The sequence below is a fragment of the Carcharodon carcharias genome, chromosome 5, assembly GCF_017639515.1.
Source record: "Carcharodon carcharias isolate sCarCar2 chromosome 5, sCarCar2.pri, whole genome shotgun sequence".
Lineage (NCBI taxonomy): Eukaryota > Metazoa > Chordata > Chondrichthyes > Lamniformes > Lamnidae > Carcharodon > Carcharodon carcharias.
In genome coordinates this window covers 195,055,608-195,077,446 of record NC_054471.1, presented here as the reverse complement: position 1 = coordinate 195,077,446, position 21,839 = coordinate 195,055,608, and the positions used below count along the sequence as shown (strand labels likewise).

At 44.9% G+C, this 21,839-nt stretch overlaps 1 protein-coding gene across 1 annotated transcript in view; it reads right to left on the bottom strand.

Annotated features, from left to right (window-relative positions):
• Positions 1-21,839, bottom strand: part of gareml (GRB2 associated, regulator of MAPK1-like) — a 183,697-nt gene that overhangs the window by 9,168 nt on the left and 152,690 nt on the right. The window contains exon 5 of the mRNA XM_041187258.1: positions 1,882-2,051. Within this exon, the coding sequence (XP_041043192.1) occupies positions 1,882-2,051 (170 nt within the window). The remainder of the gene's footprint in view (positions 1-1,881; positions 2,052-21,839) is intronic.

The following is a 21,839-nucleotide window of genomic DNA, read 5'->3' as shown; positions in this document are numbered from 1 at the left end:
TTGCTCAGGTAGTTAGTAATTGCAGTTAGTTAAAAAGGGGTGTGTGTGTGTGGGGGGGGGGCGGGGGGGGGGTATCCAGTTGTTCAGGAGAGGGTAATAAGGTCTTGAGCATGCTGAGTGAGATATTTAGATTTTAAATTGGTGAAGAACAAAACTACTTTTGCAAATAGAAATTGGAAAAAAGAGCAAGGAAATGGCTTCCAAAAAATAAAACTGTGAATTGCAAGGTTTGAAGGAAACGAGACAGTGAAGAGCAGGATTTTAAAAAATAGTGGTGAGCACATGTAACAACAAGATATTGTCAGAGACACTGTAATGGTGTTCCAGATGTGGCAAAGCTGGTTTGTGAGTTTTTAAGGAGATCTTTGCAGACATTCAATTCAGTGTTTTGTACTTGGGCTCTGCATGAATCTCAGTGTATTGGGGGTAGTTTTAACCAGAAACCTGGGCTTATTTGGACTGGGTAGTGGAGAGGGGGGTGTCAAGAATCCTAAAATTCAGATTCCTCACCCAACCTGAAACCCGCCCACTTCCAGCTTCAACTGAGACACTTTAATTATGATGACACGTCTTATAATTCAGCATTTCAAATTTAACTGTGATCAGCTGGGTTTCGCAAGCCTTGGAGAACTTGGCAGTCACATCCAAGTGAGGAGTTGCTGGATCCAGGGAGGTGAGTGGCTTTACACCTGGACCCAGTGTGCATGCTGAGACAACACCCGCCAATGTGCACCTAACCCCAGCTTCACCGCGAGGCATCTGATTTCACCCCGTCCCCCCAGAGAACTCAGATTCTACCTCCTCCACCCTTGAGGCCTCTGGCTTCCCAAACCAGCAGCCCCTCCTACCAATCACCACATACAGGCCTCTGACATCACACCCCAGCCCCCACCCCAGGCCTAACCCCCATCCAGGCCTCACACCACCAGTCCTTGTGCTCCCACCCCAAGCCACCTCCTCAGGTCTCTGATTCCCTGGTCCCACCTTCTAGTTTGGAGGTGGGGGGTGGGGGTCAGTTAAGGAAAAATCCGGTTCTCTGCCTGTCTACCCAAGTCTTGTTATGTAGGTACAACAGTGCACATTGTGCTGTTGTTAAATAGAATAATTATATTTACTATCAGCAAAACACAGGAGATTTTAGTTTGACCATGTGCATACAATGATGCACAATTTTACACACCGATGGAGGGCACATTCTTAAGCTTCAACTCAAAAATGTACTAACAAGCGCTGGAAAATCCTGCTAACTGACCAAGCTCAGAATGCACTGAAACCTTTCAGGGGGAAAAATAATCCAGGTGAAGTCCGAACTTTGAGGTAGGCTGAGGCTTAGAAGTAAAAACTTTGTGTGGGGGGGGCGGGGGGGGGGCGGTAAAAGATACAGAAAAATATAAAATAATGATTTTACTGTGAAATATATAACTTTTCTGAATTTTACTTAAAACCTTAATTTGTACATTAGAAATCTCAGTTCTGGAGAAAGAAATTGACAATTTTTCCAGAAGACATTTTGAATGATTTGATTGGTTTATCAATAAACAGCGAAGGATGTCTATTACAGAGAGAAATGACATTGTAAAATATTTACATTGATAGCTTCAACATTAAAATGTTGACAAAATATTATTACCAAAAATGGTGCCAATAGGATATAAGGTCCATGGAAAGGACAGATTCAAGATTTTTAATAATATATGGATGGTTAGGTAGGTAATATATGCACATATTAATGTTTTATTAATGATGAAGGAGGGAAGGGAGAATTCATTTCCTGAATGGTGATGGATTACACTACACACTGTAGTTTTAAATCAGGAAAAATCAATGACCCGTAGATTCCTACAAAGTTTGCATTCATTATTTATAGCTATTTCCACTTACATCTCATGAAGGCCAGATGAGTAATAGGACAGGTTTGGGCTTGGTGAATGGGCTTCCTGGAGCTGGGCCTTTGCAAATCGAGGAGGAACCGGTGGGCTTGGTGTAGGAACACCTTTAGTACCCCGTGGAGGAATAGGGGGAACATTTAGAAGACGACATTCCTCTTTCACCTATGAAAAAGACAGTGAAACATGACATATTTCAAGATTCAAACACAGTGCAGAACGAGCTTATATTAACCTGCATTTGAGTAGAACTATTTTGCCAATTCTACTACACATTAAAATTAGAAGTCACCACACAAGGCAATCAAAACTCAGCTGATTTCACTTACTCTGCCCATTAAATGAATAGTATTAGTTTGCTGGTGTAGGCTCTCATGCTTCAGAAACGCTCCTCACTGAAACATGGCTGGAAACACACAGCTTCCACATAGTGTGCCAAACTAACGTAATTAAAGATTGATCACTTCGAGAGCTTAACTCATGCAATTTGTCAATTTATGTTTGAAAATATTATTAATTCAAGGAAATGATAAATCTCGAAAAGTTCATAACTAACACTAGGTTTAAGGGTGCAGATAAATGTTGCATAAATGAACAAGACAATTCAACACTGCTCATTAACAATGATCATTGAATAACAAGTGATCCACAAGTAGAACCTTTTCCTTACTGAAAAAGCTATATGACTCTCTGAGACACATGTGCTAAAAATAATACTGCAGTAGATTCACAAATCATGACCACGTTGGAGTTATTTACAGATGCATATGCTAACTTACGAGAGACTGCTGGGTGGGTATTAATCTATTGAAAGCTTTGCAAGATTGCGTGGCTTTGAATGGATTTAAGGGCCAGCTAATTAAGTACCTGAGGGAGAATGGAATAGAAGGATATATTGATAGTGTGAGATGAAGTAAAGTATGAGGGGAGGCTTGTGTGGCGCACAATATCAACATTGATCTACTGGGCTGAATGATCTGTTTCTGTGCTGTAAAATTCTATGTAGTTCCATGAATTGGCTCTCAGTATAGCCCCAGCTGGCTTTATAAAATGTATCGTGGTACAGCTAATGAAGGGAGGAGGGCTTAGGGCACTGAGGTGATAATTACCTGTGGGTAACTATATAATATTAAAATAACTGGACTGCAAGATTTTATTCAGAATGCTGTGTTATCCATCCTGTCAGGCAACGATCATCCCCCACAATCCTTAATCCACACTGTGCCCAGCTTGCGCACACCCCCCCTGCCCCCACCAGCACTACCCACATTCAGCACAAACATAACCTGCTCCTGGCCTGTGGCTTCTTCTCCAGCATTTCCCTCCCAACAGGAGAGAAAGTCTGTCCTCCGGCCGGCTTTCAGGCAGGGAACCTGCTTCAAAAAAAAAATGCATGCACACTAATGGAGTTAAAACTCCACAGAGTTCGTTTAATCCCAGGCCAGGACATTTTACCCCCAGGCTTGCAAATCCCACTCCAGTAAATACTGAGGTCAATAATTCTGTGCAATAAAAAGGTGATAATCTAAAGCCATGTGACTAAAGTTAGTCATTTCTTGCCTTTCAAATGCAACACAAGTCATCATCAACAAAATGAAAAATGTTTCCATGTCCTCCCAGAGTCTCCACTCTGGCTGGTGCTGGGCCTGAGAATAGTTCCTGGTGCCCTTCTATTGTCAAGGTAGGTGCACGTTGGCTTGTACACTGTATAGTTGGGTAAGCATAGGTCTGTCATGACTGCCTAAGATGTAAGCACAATTCTTTCTTTCTCATGCCCTTTTTAACTCTCCTCTCCCTCCTCCAGAACCGGCCAATACAGTAATATTAGCAGCAGCATCTCCATTATCAGAAATGTGGCACAGGTGCAAGAAGTAGCAGTAGACAAACACTGACAAATAGTAAATGGGGAGGGGGGTGGGGAGGGGGAAAACAGGAAATCAATGCAATAAAGCCAAAAAAAAAGTAAAGTTGCCAGAATGTGAAAAATAACTAAAATTTAATTCAATAAAACCTAGAGATTTGCACTTGCCACATGGATATAAAACTGGCATTACAGCCCAGTTAACCCTTACCTAACTCATGCAATTTTAATTTCCACTGAAATTACACCAGACCAGTGGTAAGTTGAAATCTACCCTAATGTTTCCCATTAAGACTAGGAGCCCCAAAATGTTTCCATAGGTAACAAGCCAAATGCTGAAAGTTTGCAATGCTGTTTGCAAATTTTTCCAATGCTGATTCCAGGTTATGGGAGTAACAAATTATTTCAATCAGTTTGGAATGGTTAATGAGAGAAATGCAATCCATACGCACTCTTCTTCTGATCCCTTGCTCCTGGGACAGAATGTTACAGTTTGTCCTACATTTTGAAGGGTCAAATGGCCTACAGCATGCAGACGTGTTAATGTACGCCTTTTTGTTTTTGATTGGCACCTGCATTGCCAGTGCATGTCTTTATGGAATGATTCCCAGCATTGTGCAATGCATGAATTACAGCAATGGTGCAGACCTGGCCCAAATTTGTTGGGTGCAGGACAGTGACTCTGCTCCTGATTGCCATCAGCAAGACAATAAACTTGATTTGATACTTCCACTCACTGTAAGCCTTTGCATTACTGCAATATGTCTCTCATTATTCCCTTTTTCCCAGAAGCTTTCCATAAATATTCTCATACAGAATTAAATCAAGGAGTTGGATTGTCTGTGGTGTAGGCTGAATATATAACTTGTTGGAAGGTGCCTTCTCATCGCTCAAGTCTGAGTTAACTGATAAAACACAATTTTATATTCTCCATTTATCAAACCTACTATAAACATTTGCAGAAGATCCTTCTCTTATGTCAGTACGTGGGTTTGCACTAACTGATGTCAAGCATAGACCTCATGTACTGCTAACCCCACCTACTTCAAATAAGGAAATAATAATCAGGGAAATAATAACTTTACACCATATCCTGGATATTGACTTTTTAAAATCTGCAAAAAGATGCACCTTCATCAATTTGTACCACTGGTGTTTGCTTTCGGGCTAAAAGAGGTCATAAAGTGAATCATGGTTACAATACTTGGGAAATATTTGTACAAATATTAAAATATTCATATCCTTAGTAATGAGTAAATAGACAAATGCAGAGAAGACTAAAAGGAGATCACAGACACATATGGTCTTTTGGAGAGAGGCTGGAATTACATTTTTGTTTTTTGTTACTGGTATTAGAAACATTTAAAGTGGCATAAATTATTTAACATGCTGGAAACAGAAAGCAATTTGTCAGTGGGCAGAAATGGTCCTAGCTTACAGGAAGAGACAGCTGCAAGTGAAGCACTTCCCACAGGAACTCCAGTATCCAGAACAATTAACTGGCAGGTCTAAACATTGCAAATGATCAAAATGCTTAACTCTTGTACGACCCAAACAACATTGTCCTGCATCTCTGTCTGCCAGACAATTACGAAGGTCAATGTTTCCAAACAAATATTCATCTCCATTCCTTTAACTATTGGTGGTGAGGCTACAAATAGATTTCAAATAAACTAACACAAAATCAAAAGATGGCAGATGCTGGAAATCTGAAATACGGTAAAAGTAAAAAAGGTCATTAATTCTGTTTCTGACTCCACAGATGCTGCCCGACCTACTGAGTATTTCCAGCAGTTTCTATTTTCACTCTACCATTTGATTACACCAAATTTTGCACTATTCAGTATTTCATTTCAAACTCCAGACTCCCTCCACCACTTAGTGACGAGGTTGGGAAAACCAGATGCAGCTATGACCAGAAGTAGCACCTACTTTTGTTCTTATATGTGTGTGTGTAAAATAATGTCTGGCTTCTTCGAAATAAAAAAAAAATTATAAGCTTAAAAATGTTAGAATACCAAAGTGTATCACTTGCAATTAAAAATTATTGAACAGCATCTGCCACATGTGATTACAAATTAGGTTTCTGGTAACTTAGCAATACGACATCACAACAGTTCAAGTCTCACCCCATTCCCTGACACGGTTTTTGATGAGCAGAACAACTACTATTTATTTTGGTAAATAAAACAGTGTTAAGCCAAATTGCCTTTGTTCAGCAACTTAAGATGTTGAAAAAGGTGCAACTTGTTCTGAAATATCTCAAATAATATTCAGCTTCTTCAAAAGAAAGGAAGAAAAATTTTTAAAAAAAAGTCAGACATTCTAAATTTTTGTCCATCTTTTGCCAACCCTGTTGGTAATGGTCTGGAAACAGGTCACCTGCCTGGTATTCTTCACTGTGGAATTGTGTGTGGCATAATGACCAAAAAACTGGGGTCCAAATTTCTGAGTTCTATTTTCAGCAGGGTTAAATCTTTGTCAAATTTATCTATCTCACATAAATAACGCTCACCCCCCGAGCTCAGTCCTAAAATACAGGGGGTGGGTGGACGGCCGCTGAAATTGGCAGCTGGCCCTCCACATTTAAATAAATAATCAGGGGTCAATTAGGCTTCTTAACAAGCCAATCGGCCCTGATAATATGCTGCCCACACCATAACATGTTTGCACGGCCAGTCAGGCTAGCAGCCATAAGACATAGGAGCAGAAATTAGGCCATTCGGCCCATTGAGTCTGCTCCGCCATTCAATCATGGTTGATAAGTTTCTCAACCCCATTCTCCCGCCTTCTCCCCGTAACCTTTGATTCCCTTACCAATCAAGAACCTATCTATCTCGGTCTTAAATACACTCAATGACCTGGCCTCCACAGCCTTCTGTGGCAATGAATTCCATAGATTCACCACTCTCTGGCTAAAGAAGTTTCTCCTCATCTCTGTTCTAAAAGGTCTTCCCTTTACTCTGAGGCTGTGCCCTCGGGTCCTAGTCTCTCCTACTAATGGAAACAGCCCGATTTATTTTTAAACTTACCTGTTTAAAAGGGCGGGAAGAACAGCAGTGGTCACTCTTCGGGGGCTGCCCTTTGCCAATTGCAGGCAGTCCTCCTTGAGCAGAACCCCCACATCCTTCCTACCTGCTCCCTCCCTTAAACCCGCCACCTCCCAACCTCCCCCACCCCTCCCCCTAACCTACCCAAACCCTCCCAGCCCAAGACCCCGGACTTACTGCTCTGGGGATACATGGGGGAGAATTTTTAGTTTGGCGGGCGGGGGGGCGGGGCCTGCTCGCCGACGCGGGGTGAAGTCAGGCGTGCGCCCCGATTTCACCCCGCGTCATTTAGGTTTTCAGGTGGGCGGCCCGCTGACCTGTCAACGGCCACTTAAGGCCATAAGCAAGGTACTTAAAAACACTCAATGGACCTGCCCGTCCATCTTAAGGTTGTTGGGCAGGCAAAGAGCCCAGGCGGCCTTCAGAAAAAACATGAAACCTCATCCGCAGGCGGGATGAGGTTTCACGAGGGTTTTTAAAATCTTAACATACTCTTCAAATAAAGAAGTTATGGGCATGTCCCAGCTCATGTGACAGCGGGGGACATTGTCAGTAAAATTTTCTCTATTCTTCGATCTTTTTTTCACATTTGAACCGATCTCCCTGAGGCAGCACTTAGCCTCAGGGAGATCTCTGCACTCTTTCGTGCGCATGCTCGCACTTTTGTTCTTATATCCCACCCCTAACCCCCACCCCCCCACACCTGCACAGGGAGCGCACATCACGCTGGGCAGGCATTAATTGGCCCACCCACGTATAATGGCGGCCTGATCGGAAACCCACCCGCTCGCTCCCGCACAAACCCCGACTGGGGTGGGGGGGGGGGGGGGGGGGGGTGGTGGGGGGGTGGAAGATCCTGCAAATGGGTCTTAGTATTCTTCTTCTCCAGCAGTCCCAGCAGCAGCCACTGACACCTTCTTGGGACTAAAGGAGTGGCTGGATAGTCCAATTGGCCATTTCTCATTATATAATACTTAATCTCAAGTAGCCTGACCTCTAGTTCGTTCTTCAACATACTGCTCCAGAAACTCATCTCGTACACACTCCGGAAATCATCCTCCACAGTATTAGTGCTAAATCTAGATCTAGTATAGCCTGCTCTCTGGTTGGCTCTAGAACATGCTGTTCTAAGAAACGGTCCTGAAAACACTCTATGAACTCATCATCCAGGCTACCTCTGCCGATCTGATTTGTCCAATCTATATGTAGATTGAAATCCCCTATGATTATCGCCATACCGTTCTCACAAGCTCCCATTCATTCTTCCTGTGTACTCCATCCTACAGCGTGGTTACTGTTAGGGGGTCATATACTACTCCCACAAGTGACTTCTCACCTTTACTATTTATTTACAAACATATGAATTAGGAGCAGGAACAGGCCCTCAAGCCTGCTCCACTATTCAGTAAGATCATGGCTGATCTGATTGTAATCTCAGCTCCATTCCCACCTACCCCTGATAACCTTTCACCCCCTTGCTTATCAAGAATCTATCTAGCTCTGTCTTAAAAATATTCAAAGACTCTGCTTCCACTGCCTTTTTTATACCTGTCAAATGAGCACAGTATCATCATATTCTGGGCAATTGTTTCTCTTCTGACAGAAGAAATGCTATATGTGCTTATTTTAATAAGAACTAACATTTGTTTCATGCAACAAAATGTCTGAAATATTTTACAGAGCAGTGGTGAATACTGACTGAGCAAGCAATCTGTGTTCCCAATGTTGTTATGATGGAAAGGCAGGATATGCATCTTGCTCCTATTACTGTGTTATTTGAATGTCACCCAAATTTAGTCAGACATATTCAGTGGCTAATATCATTTTTGGTGGAAAATACCTCATTTATATCTTTATCAACTTCAGGCTCAACTTGTCCAATACTTTTGTCCAACCAGCATCTTGAGCTCCACCCTACCTAATATCAAAATTGCATAAAGCTCCTTCTCACTCCACCGCATTCAATCTATTTCACACCAATTTGTGCTTGCTCATCATCCCTGGCCTTCCCAGCTTCTACTGGCCCTTTCCTTGCTGTATTAAAATCAAACAAACAAACAGTCATCCTAATTTTTAATTCAGCTATTGTTTTGCCCCACTATATTTCTGCAGCCTTCTCCAGCCCAATGCCCCTGTTTACTTCCTTTGTTCTCAAAAAGTTTCTTCTTAGGCATAACTGCCCTTTGACCATCAATGGCAGAGACTTCAACCGTCTTGGCCCACTACCAAGGAGCTCTCGCTCTAAAGCCCTTCACTATGTTACTTCTGTCACCATTTTTAAAAGCCTTCTCAAAACCCAACTCTTTTGCTTCTCCGTAAAGAAACTTGGTATGTTTATCAAATTAAAAGGCACTATCTTAATGCAAGTAGTTGTGGCAAGAACTAATTTGAATGTGGGAATTTAATATAATGGCCAGGTATCTATGATGGGGTTCGATATATTGTGCGTAAACATTTTCCCAAGCATATCTGATTATTTTGACTGTAACACTGAACTGTTCAGTTGATTTTAGTAAAAGCCAGACATACTGTGGCATCACTGACAGTAGCACCTATTTGAAACATTTAACTAAAACTTCTCCCAAAAATATTCCCTCACATCTCTAATTCTGTACGTCAGGGAAGTATAAATAAACATTAAATGTTTTTGACAAACATAAACTTATCCTATTACTCAATACAATGAATGTATATTCAGATTGACATGAAGAAAATTCCTAATTTTGCTAAGTTACTGCTTTTAAAATATCTGCTCACAGGCTGTGTTACAATCTCTGTAGAGACCGATAACTTTTAAAAATAGATTCAAACTTCCATTTACTAGCTGAAAGTATGACACGCCAAATTTCACGTTTTTAAATTTTTACTGTAACAAATAACTAAACACTATTTTCTTTTTGCAGGCAACTTACACTTTAAACTACAAAGACTGACATTCCTCGTGTATACTTACCACCCATCATACTCCCCACGGATTTACAGTTCTTATAACAAGCAGTCCATACTTAGGCCCAGCTTCCAATGGGTTCCTGTGTTCCCATTTTGCCGAGTAGTAATTTCGAGGCATTTTCCTCGCTTCTGGGGAGGTTCTCAAATCCAACACCGGCAGTGAAAACCTGTCCTGATGATTCTCCTTCTCCCTGGTCACGCCAGGATGAATCTCCCAGAACCCTCAGATGGCTGCAGGATGCACTGCTTTGATGAGATACCATCTACTTCCACTTTGTGCTGGCTCACAAAGTCAAGCAGCCCCTTCTCGCTGCTAATCACATAAAACTGCTGTCTGTCCGAGATATTCATTGACTTGTAGGGAAGCTTGTTACCTGATTTCAAACTTGGCTTCTTCTGCCTGCTCCCCCATGGCAGCATCACCTTGCATCCAGCTAGGAATGCCGATTGGCTATTCTTGACCCCCAACACCCTTTCATCTTAGACGTAAATGGACAGTTTACAGCACCAACAACTGTTTACAACCCGATACATACAACACCTTTCTGGGATCTTGAGTCTACTCATTGTAAACTCAGACTGCTGCCATTGTTTCCAAGTGTAAATACCTTGCACCTTCTCCTCAGTAAAACAATCTAAGCCTTTGTTTGATCTCAGTCAAATCATCCAGGCTTACTGTCAGGTGGTCTTCAAAACAGGTCACATGAACCTCTTCATCTACCCTAAATTTAAAGCTACAGTCCCAAAGTATAATAATCTTAGAAACTTCATAAGTGTAACAGGCTCACAAACCCCAACCCCCTCCCCACAAAGCCTGCAATTAATTGAACTGATGAGAAACTGCCTATTAAGGACTATTAATCTTGGTGTAAAAATTCTTCAAAATGTTACACCTTGTTAAATGAGGTATAACTGAATTTTTAACGACCTGCTAAGCTTATAATTACTGTGAACAGCCTCACTGGCCCTGAAAAATCCTGAAAATTTCTCCACTATGATAAAAAAAATTCCACATTTTTACTTTTTTTTAAAGTTTGATATTTCATCTTCTACCTTCACCCTCATGTATATGTTCAATAATTTATTTTGCTCTCTGTAAAATTTAATTAAAAGTGAAGGGTAATCAATACATTTTACTTCCTACTTTGATGTCTGTAAGATTACTTTAATGTGATTGGTTACTTCCCTTGCTTGGTGACATCACTGTTGCTGGATACCTGGAGATCCCCTTGACTTGGCACTAGATAATATCTAATGTTGGCAAAGGGTAAATCCGCACCACAGTGACCGCTAGATCTTTGTGGGCAGCTTTCTTGCAGGTCAGCAGCAACTGTCATGACTTTGTCAATGACCATGAAATCCAGGCCAATATGTCAGTAAAAAGTTGGGGATTGAATATTTGTGGATGTGCAAATGAATGCACATTGGAGGGGAACCTGTGGAAAACCGAGAAATGTGGAGTAAGCATGATTAATGGCATTTTCCCAGATCCCTCTTCTAAAGTTACAGTGGATGATAGATAGGTCTTCTGTGGAAGTCATGTGGGAAGAATTAAACAGAACAAATGACATACAACAAAAACTTACATTTATAAGTGAGATAATTTTGCAAAACTCTGCTTCCGGTGTAGTGCTTCCTCAACAGGATCAGGGTTCACAGAATTAGCCCTTAAATATTATAACCCTTCCTCTGAATGTGCTTCTGTCTAGTGAGACTTCATGTCACATGTAAATATTCAGGAAGATAACTCCAAAGTGCTTCACAGAGGACAAACAGGTGGCATGGACCACCAGTTAGGTAAAATAATCAAAAGCATGGTTGAAAAGATAGGTTAAGAAAATATAGATGAATAGAGAAATAGTAAGGCTGAGGGGTTTACAGATAAAGCTGCAGGAGAGCAAGGCTGAGAATAGGGTTGCCAACTCTGGATGGACATATTCCTGCAGTTTTCATCATGTGACCTCCAGCCTTTTTTCCCCCCATCTCCAATATTTTTTATAGCTCAGTTGTTCAAAACAATTGACAATGTTTTCACTTTAATACCCATACAATTTTTCTCAGTGTTGCTCACAGCAGTGTCCAGGAATTTAATCTTCAATTCCTGTTATGCCTCCAGGAAATTCCTGGAGAGTTGGCAGCCCAAATTGAGAAAGCTGAAATTGTGCTACTAATGATGAACTGGAACAATGAGGCAATGCACAGGAGGCTAGAGTTGAATCAAAGGCATTTTAACCATTTGCCGTTTTGTCCCATTAGTACCTCTGAAACCTCTTCCAATTGAAAGCCCTAACTCACTTCATTGTAAGCACTGCAAAGACAGAAGGTGAGTGAATCATCTCCAAAATGGAAGTGCACAAAGTGGAATGTGAAGGACAGAAATTAGCAGAGAAAAAAAAAAGGAAAGGCAATTAAAGTCTAAGGACTTGTTAACGTCGGCGTTCGAGTTAATGGGCTTCGAAGTAGGCAGGAGGAAGATAAGTAATTAGGATAGAGTCACCAATCCCACAGTCTGGAGCTGTGCCTGTGGGAGCCTGAGACAGAACTACAACCCTAATGCTGATTCTCCAACCTACGCTCTGAGTGCAGTTCCCTGATTGAAGCACATGGTCAGTGAATTTTTCCAAAGTCCCTTAAGTTTGTGCAGCTTGATAAAAGCATTTACATGCAGACCATCTGAAGTGCGTGGAAAAAAAAACTCCTGTACTGCCTTAGGGAATCCATAAATAACATCTTCCTGAAAACCGAGGTCAGATGTCGGTCACTTAAAGGTCCCCCCCCCACCCCCCAACTCCCTCTTGGTTCCAGCACAACATAAATTACCCAGAACAACCCATAAGAATGAAGACATTTCAAGGGAATATACTCTATGGGTGTAGCCTTGAACATAACCCATGGATCTGTTTCTTAAGGGATGCCTTTGGACAGCATCTTTATATTCAAACAGTGTACTCACAATTGCGATTTAGCAAGAAGAAAACAAATGGGTTTCACACTGCAAGATGTGGGAGAGTTTTGCAAATCCATGCTGGGAGTACTCCAAATTCTGACGCTGATAAATTATATAGCTGGTTCAAGGCTTTGTGTACAAGTCACTGAAAGATATAATTTTCACTGTTGGTTCTATCAACAATCATGTCTAACAAAATGCTGTTCTTTTACGTTTCACAACCTTGAAAGTTCAGTGGCCAATCAGATAAATATTTAACATTCCGTTATGTGAAAGTGGCAAAGAACTTGTCCCTTTTTTTTAAAAAAAACATGGTTTATTACAGGAACAGTTCTTTTGAGACCTTCTCCGTTAAGTCATCCTTTATACTCTCCTGGTGCTTTTGATAAATTTTCGCCCTCCACAGGGCCTGCTAAGCAAACCTTGCCAAACAAACGTGACTAGAACCCCAAGCGAAATTATGCATATGCAGTGGGTTCTTTCACAATGTGTCCTTGGGCTTGTTCATTGTGAGTGAGGCTAAACTTACTTTGGCATTAACAGCCTCAACAATGTGGCCTGTTTATTGAAACACACAGATTAAATAGGCCACAAGGGCAAGACTGAAGCCATGCTCTTCTCTAGGCAACAGCAGAACGTATTTTTTAAAAAAAAAATGAACTGTAATAAGGTATGTATTTGATGCTGCCAATGAGACGCAGATTTCGCAGGAGGTTGTGTGAAAATCTGTGTGTGCAGCCTGCACTTTCCCCCCCCCCCCGTGAACAACAAATACATGCATTTATATAAACAACTTTAATACAGTAAAATATCTCAAGGTTCTACACAGGAGTGTTAGCAATTTGACACCACATAAAGGGATATTAGCGTAGGTGACCAACGGCCAAAGGGGTAAGTTTTAGTGAGGAGAGGAGAGAGGAAAACAGGCAGAGAGGTTTAGAGAGGAAATTCCAGAGTTCATGACCCAGGCAGCTGAAGACAGGGCCACCAAAGGACAAAAGGTCCAATGGTTTTTGTTGAGGTTCATCCCAATCACCCTCGATAATGCAGGACTCTGTGCTCTGCAGGCTGTTCCCAGGGGGACGCACCAAAATAAACATCAACTGCTGGTAGAGGACCATCAACCAGGTAAAAGGCGTTCTCCAGTCTGCCCGAAAATTGTTGGTCTTCTAGAGCAAAAAGCTGTCGGTGACTGGGTGTTGCAGACTGGCACATTCCATGGTCCAGGATTAGGTGCTGAAGGACACACTAAGGCTTTGGGGGAGCTGGTGCAAAGGTTCAATGGGGAAAGAAACTATTTAAGGCCCTCCTGCCATAGTATATCAAGGGGCCAGAAACTGTGTAAAACCCCTCAGGTTGTTTGACATAAAATGAAAATTGTAAATATTAACTTAATTGTAAACGGAGTGAGGCAACTCAAGGTGCCACATACTGGATTGAAAGAAACTAATTTGTTTTGCATCTGATGTAATGTCAACTTTGAAGAACCATGTAACGTATTTCTATAAATTTTATAGATAATGTATATTTTTGAAAACAGACAATGGAGGAATGATTAAAATCGGAGATGCTCAAGACGTCAGAATTGCAGGAGTGCAGAGAGGGTTGTAGGGCTGGAGGAGGTTAGAGAGAGAGAGGGAAGAGCAAAACCATGGAGGGAGTTTGAAAACATGGATGAGAATTTGTAAATCAGGGCGTTGCTAGACCGGGAGCCAATCTAGGCCAACAATCACAGGGCTGATGGAGTTAGCATTGCCAGCCTTCTGCTGGGATTGCTCAATTGCTGAGTCATCCATTAAATTTGAGCAACAGGTGAAGCCAACTGTTTCACGCTGCTACTATGCATTAGCAACACGAGGGGTATTCAACATTGACAGGATGTTGCTGTCAATCCAAAAAGACACTCTGCCTATCACACAAATGAATAACGTGGTATATGAATTGCAGTGCCATTGCGACACTTATGCCCCAATGACTGGCAGAAGGTATCACACAGCATGTCCCATCCACTGTTCGCAACGAGTAAGGTGCAGACCGTACCCAACCAGCCCGTACTTGCAAAACTCAAAACAGTGTCCGACATTGGATGAGATTCCATGATTGTTTAGCAAATGGTGTCCAATCTTCAGCGTGCTAAAAAATTACACTGACAACCAATTTAACTTGTCAGTTGGGCTCGTGGTCTGGCACATCTGTGTGTACTGGAAGGTACATATATGAATATACAGGGCCCTGTTCTTTGCAGACAGAAAGAACATGTACACACATTGCGTCTGTTTCAGCTAAACAAAATAAGTGACAGCCATTCGCTGGTTCATTCCTCAGTGCAATGCCATAACTAATCAGAGTCAAGCTGTCTGGTTTAAATTTCAAACAATGCTTGGCAGTTAATTGTCAGTCACCATTAACTGATGCATTCTCCATGGCAACACCTCTACCAATTAGAGTTCACTTGCACTCTCTTCTCATACAGTATAAAATTGTTGCTTCCCCTGACATTGGTATTCTCGGAATTACCCTGATGAGTGCAAGACAGAAAAAATGTCTTTTTTCAGCAGTACTTATCCAATAAGCCTAGCTCAGGATATTTATTTATGAATTTCGACTGCTTGGAATAAAATGATCTGTTTTTACTACACTTCACTAATTCTGCAACGAAGATTAAAGGAATATGAGCTGCACTGACTGTACACTAGCCCTTGTGATGACACTCTTGAAAGGTGATTTGAAATTTTGTTGGTCTCTAACATGTACTGACACAATTCAGCAGAGCCATCTCTGTGTCGTTTCATGCCAGAATCAGAAACCCACTTAATTGTGACACTGACATAAGTAAATCTTAAGAGCAGTTGGACATTGATTGGATAAGAAAATCAATTGAGATTTCGGAAGTAAACAGGAAGATGTTGAGATCTTCAAATAACTGCAGACTGATTGATATATCACTGATATATTACTGACCCTGGGGTTTTGTGTGACATGTTCAGAAGTTATCAACTTTACTCAACCAAACCCAAGATATCCCCAATCAGATGAACCAACAAAGTTACGGCAAGTGGACAAAGAAACTATTCTCCTCCTGGTAAACTGGACATCGGCAATCACGAAATGGCTGATAAATTGTGCCTGTGTCAAGGGGCCACTCTCGTAAATTTATAAACATCAACAGTTTCTTTCTCTGGATATCATGGACTGGTCAAATTGGCTGACATTTTCTGGTCCTGTATGTTACTAACTCATTATGGCCATAGATTAGTAACTGTTTAAAGAGTTAGTAACTGGCAGTGTTGGTAACAGTAAATAAACCAGGGGCTGAATTTTCTGGCTGGTGAGGGCTGTTGTGGGGGGGGGGGGGTGGTGGAGCTGACGTGGGCCTGATCGCCACCCATGATCGGGTCTGCGCCACCACTTTTCGGCCCAGAGTACCTCACCACTCCCGTGCATAGCAGGAGTGGGCAGGTGGCGGCCAGCGCGCTCAGCCCTCCGGGTCCAATGGCGGCCCGGCGGCCTGTATAAAGGAAGGCCGGGCAACCTTGGAAAGGCTGCTCACAATGGCTGGGAGAAGGGCTCTGCAGAGGGGCAATGGAGGTGACGCAAGGCTGGAGGATAGGCCAGCGGGGTAGTGTGCCCCTTGTTTTTCTGATGAGTGCCTTGCTGCCCTCTTCGAGGAGGTGGCAGCACGGTGGGAGGTGCTGGTTCCCTAGGATGGGAGGAGGAGGCTCCCCCCCCCCACATGACCAAACGTTCCCGGGAGGCGCTGGCGGAGGTGGTGAGCTCCCGTGACGTGGTGCGGCGCTTCAATGACCGATTGCGCTCTGGCAGGGTGAGGACAATGTCGGCATTGGTCACTTAACCCAGCAGGTTGGCTTTCCCACCCGGTGCCCAACCCCACCCCAAGTCTGAGTGCAGTGATTGAATTGAATCATTGACAGCCTGTGTCCTTCACTGGGTGGGCCAGCAGATATTGTCCATGCCCGAGGTCACCCTGAGAGGGTGGTGAAGAGATGGGTTCTGCCCCCGCAGCATGTGGTACACTGAGACCCACATGACTGTCCTGGGGGTAACCTGGAGGAGCTGCACCTGGGCGCAGTGCTGGAACTCCAGGATCTGTCCAAGTCAGGATGATTAGATGCTGGGAGGGGAGCTTTAAGATGGCGTTGGCACCGATCGATCTGCTGCCCTCTGCGCTCCAAGTGCTTGCGCCTCCTTGTTATGGAAAGTTATACCGTGTGGTGCCTAATGTGATGTTGGCGGCATTTGGCCAAGGGGGTGGCGGGGACAGGCCCAGCATCTTTTTGTGAGTGTTCGGCAGCAGTGGGGTGAGGAGGCTCTGGAGCCCTGCAATGTCCCACTCTGGCTGGGGTGGGCCGTCCACGAAGAGAGTCCATGTGCAATTTGCACTAATCAATGCTCTCTCATTTTCAGGAGAAGAATGTTCATCATGGCACCGAGCGGGTGAGGACTGGCAGTGGCCAGGCACATTTAGCCATTCTCAGCCGCTTCGAGCAGGAGGCACTGGATTTGGAGAGGGGCCATGCGCCCAGGTCAAATGGTGTTGGTGAGACTGGGGTGCCAGGGCCAGGTATGTTTGCCCAGCAGTGAGGTCAGCATTGTCCCCCCAACAGCCATGGCAGTGCTGAATGTTCAGTGATTTAATTTTGCAACATGGCTTGACCACTGGCTATGGAAGGATAAGCGCATAATAATCCAGGGGACAAGGATGCACATTGACACTGTCTCCACGTTAACTGATCCACTGTCCTTGTTCTTCCTTTCAGCATCATCAGAGCAGGGCCGGGAGGAGGAGCAGCAGAGGCCCCCTCTCACACCTGAGGGCCCTGAAGTCTCACCAGCGTCACACCATCTCTGCCAGGCAGGCACCAGCGCAGATACTGGCACCTCGATGGGAATTAGAACATCAGCTAGTGTCCCGAGGCACAGCGGTGAGGGCACTTCACAGTCGCTGGAGGAGGTGGCAGAGACAGAGAGTGCCCATGGTGCTAGCAGTCAGAGGACTGCAGGGGACCAGGCACATGCTCAGTCGGTGCCTGATGATGTGCCTCTGGAGTCGTCCGTGATGCAGCAGCTGCAGGAAATGCGGTCAGGTGTGTGGGAGCATCTGGGGGAGATACATGAGGCTATGCTTGGCTTGGTCTCTGTGCTGGAGGAGTCCACATGGACCATCTCCGATGCAATAAGCCTCATGGCCAAGCGCCATGCATTCTCCATGGAGAGAGTGGCGACTCTAGTGGAGAAGCTCCTCCAGGAGACCCACCAGGGCTTCCTGGGGATGAGTTCTGACCAGCAAGCCCTCACATCGGCATTGGCCTCAGCTGGTCAGTGCCAGTGTAGGAGATGGTCTGGGCATCAAGTTTCCCAGCTCGGTGCCCATCCATCCACGGTGAGCAGCGAGGTCCGAAGCGACCTCATGTCAGCGCAGCAGCTGCCTGTCGTATCTGTGGGCTCCTCTCAGGGTGCTCCGGATGAGGGCAGCAGCTCCCCTGTCCCTCTCCCAGTGACTGTATCATCCGGTGAGGCTGCGATGACTGGGGAGATGCAGCTGTGAAACTGGCAGCTCCCTCCCAGGCGGGGTCAACACAGGCTCCACAGGCCAGAGGATGACCGCCAAGGTCATCGAGGCCAACAGGACAGCAGGGTCGGCAGCTGTCTCAGATACCACTCCCAGTGAGGGGGCAGCACCAAGACGTAGCACCCGGAAACGTAAACATTAGGCACATCACGGGTTTCTCACTGGTGCTTTTGTGTTGGCCCGAGATAAGGTCTTTATGATTTGCTTTGAATTGTAACACCACTGTCATTTTTTGGCTTAAGTTTCTTTGCTTGTGATATTAAATTCAGACAAGTTTCCATGGCTGAGGGTGCCTCTTCTGCATGTGCATGGTTTACAGAAATGTTAGGAGTGTTTTGTGGGATATTCAGCTTTATTAACAAGGCCCCCCTTAGTTAATGTTCCGAACCTGGCAGATTTGGCACTCAGGTATCAAGTATGGAGCCTGCAGCCCAGGCTTGGGTGGTGTGGCGTGCTAGCTGAAGGTTCATTGAATTAAAGCCTCCCAGCTGTCCCTGCCTCCCTGGAGTAGTCTTGAGTTAGCGTCTACCCCCTCAGCATTTCCCTGTGCGTGCTGATCCTCGGACTCACTGCTGGTCTCATCGTGTGCAGTCTCAGAGTCTCAGACACTGCGTCTACATCTTCATCGTCCAGTGTCCCCCCTTTCCAGCGCAAGATTGTGGAGAGCACAGCATGTAACCACTATCAGCGACACACGATCTGGGGGGGGTACTGGAGTGCACCCCCTGAGCGGTCCAGGCATCGGAAACGCATCTTGAGAAGACCGATGGCTCTCTCCACCACAGCCCTTGTGGTGCCCTGGCTCCTATTGTACCGCTGCTCAGCTTCTGTTCTTGGATGGTGGAGAGGCGTCATGAGCCACCTTCTGAGGGGATAGCCCTTGTCACCCAGCAGCCATCCATCCAGCCGGGCTGGAGCACTGAAGAGCCCCGGCACCTGGGAGTGTCTGAGGATGTAGGCGCCGTGGGAGCTGCCTGGGTACCTTGCACAGACTTGTAGAATCAGCATCCTGCGGTCACACACTATCTGTACGTTCATGGAGTGGAAGCCCTTCCTGTTGACGAAGGCACCGGGCTCACCTGCTGGTGCCTTGATGGCCACATGTGTACAGTCTATTGTATCCTGGACACGGGGGAAGCCAGCAATGGCCGCGAAGCCTCTGGCTCACTGTGTCTGGCTTGCCTGGTCCCAGCGGAAGTGGATGAAAGTCAATGCCCGTCTGAACAGAGCATCTGTGACCTGCTCGACACAAGTGTGGACAGCTGATTGGGAGACACCGCAAAAATCACCCACCGAGCCCTGGAAGGAGCCAGAGGCAAAGAAGTGGAGGGAACTGTGACCTTCAGAGCCACTGGCATGGGGTGTCCACCCACACAGTTAGAGGAGATCTCAGGGCCTATCATCTGACAGATAGTTAATTGTTTCCCTTGAAAGGCAGAGCAACCTTCGGCACTGCACCTCAGTCATATTGAAGTCGCTGCTTCACCTTCTGTAAACCCTGGCAGCAGGATAGTGGCATCTCCTGCGGCCCCTTCCGCCTTGGTCTACCTCTTGGCCCTGCGCCCCTTGTGCCTGCGCCTGGCCTCCCAAAGGTGGCTCCCCTGGAGGCTGAATGTGCATTCCTGGCCTCCTCCCCCTTCTAGCCCTCCCTTCCTCCTCAGAGGAGCTGCCTCCAGTGGACAGCTCAGCTCCCATTCCCAGACTAAGGGAAGGCTTCCTGAAACATGCAGGCCCAAAAAAGATTCTTAACTGCAGAGTGCTGACCTGAAGGTTGAGAGTCCAGACAAAGCAGCTGGGAAGCGTTTTGAAGTACTGCAGATCACACAGGCAAGTTTCAATAACTTTGAAAAATCAATATCTGACCGAGCACACTCATGACCCCAGTCAGCCATCCAATCCCGCCCGTGGATGAGGTTTATACAAATGTGTCCTACCCGCCTGCCCGTTGAGCCCGTGTGCTGATCCGAAGATTGCACGGGCGCCGAAAAATCAGCGTCGATTGAACACTAAAGGGCCTTAAGTGGCCTGTTAATTAATGGTGGGCACGGAGCAGGTATCATTGCGCGCCCGCCCAGTGAAATATCGCGATGGCGCTCAGTGACATCAGGACGCTCGCCCGACATCACCACGCGTCATTTTAGACGCAGACATGCGGGGCCCACCCCCACATGCCAACAGGAAAATTCTGCCCCAGAAGTTAGTCATAAAGAAGTTATGCTGCAATGGGAGGAGAAACTGGGGCGGTGATAGGTCCATTGATACACCATTTTAAAGATAATGCACATGTGACATGTTGACATCACAATGTCCGTAAAGAATTAATCTGACTCAATTCATTTACCGGTAAGCCTCAAGAGGCTCTGGGAATCAGCAGCACACTGGGAGTCACAGCAGGACTTGGGATGCTGTAAATCTATGGAACATTGGTACCAAGATGTCCCTGTCCAAAGCTCTGCTGCTGACCTTGTCGAAGATCATGGATTCAGGGGGATCCCGTTTCAATAAGACATAGGAGCAGAAATTAGCCCATCGAGTCTGCTCCGCCATTCAATCATGGCTGATAAGTTTCTCAACCCCATTCTCCCGCCTTCTCCCCGTAACCTTTGATCCCCCTTACCAATCAAGAACCTATCTATCTCGGTCTTGGGCATGTCAGAGACGAGCAGGGGCAAATCAGATCCACCTGCACCAATGCCCCACCAAGGGATCAGGACGTCCAAGTGAAGAGACCCAGGCCAAGGAATGCTGGGTCACCCTTGGAAAAAAGCTGTAGGTGCCCCCCATAGTTTCCTTATGGAGACAGCTGCTTGAATCTTTTTTTTAAAAATTGAGTACTCCCATATTCAGAGGTTCAGCTTCAGTTCCAGACGGAGTAACCCATAATGGTGGCTATAACGTCAAACTTATTATCCATCACAAATGCTCAGGTTCCAGTTATATAGACCTTGAGTTGTACTGTCAGTTCCTTTTTAGATAGCGGACAGACAAGTGGCGGGGTCTGTTACTGATTTATCGAATGTTGGGCATGATGACATGGAGCCCAAGCCTAAAATGGCAATGCAAGACATTGTGCCTTGCAATGGTAACACATCACTCCATTTTACTACTTTCATCTAATGTTTTACTATGCTCATGAGGGAAATTAGGGACTGTCAATAAATGCTGACCTGAGTGATGCTCAGATCCCAAAGAACAAATAAAATGTCAGAAAGCTGGGATGGACTACCGCTGCTGCTGTGGATTTGCTGTGCCCTTGGACCATCCTGGGCCTTGGCTAGTGATGTCAAACTAATTCAATTCCAGTAACATCTCCCAGGTTCACCATTATCCACAACCTTGGAAGCTCCCACAGATAGGATAGCACTATGCACAAGATCAGGCAGTAGACTCAGATTGTTAGGAAGGGTGAGATCCATGGTAGCAGCACTAGGGTCAGAGACACACCATGTTTCAGATGATAAAGCATGGTAACACTTCAGTAGCTGCATCCAAAATGTTTAAATGGCCCTGGGAAATATATATGTAGGTGAAAGGAGTGTTATAGCTGATAAGTATA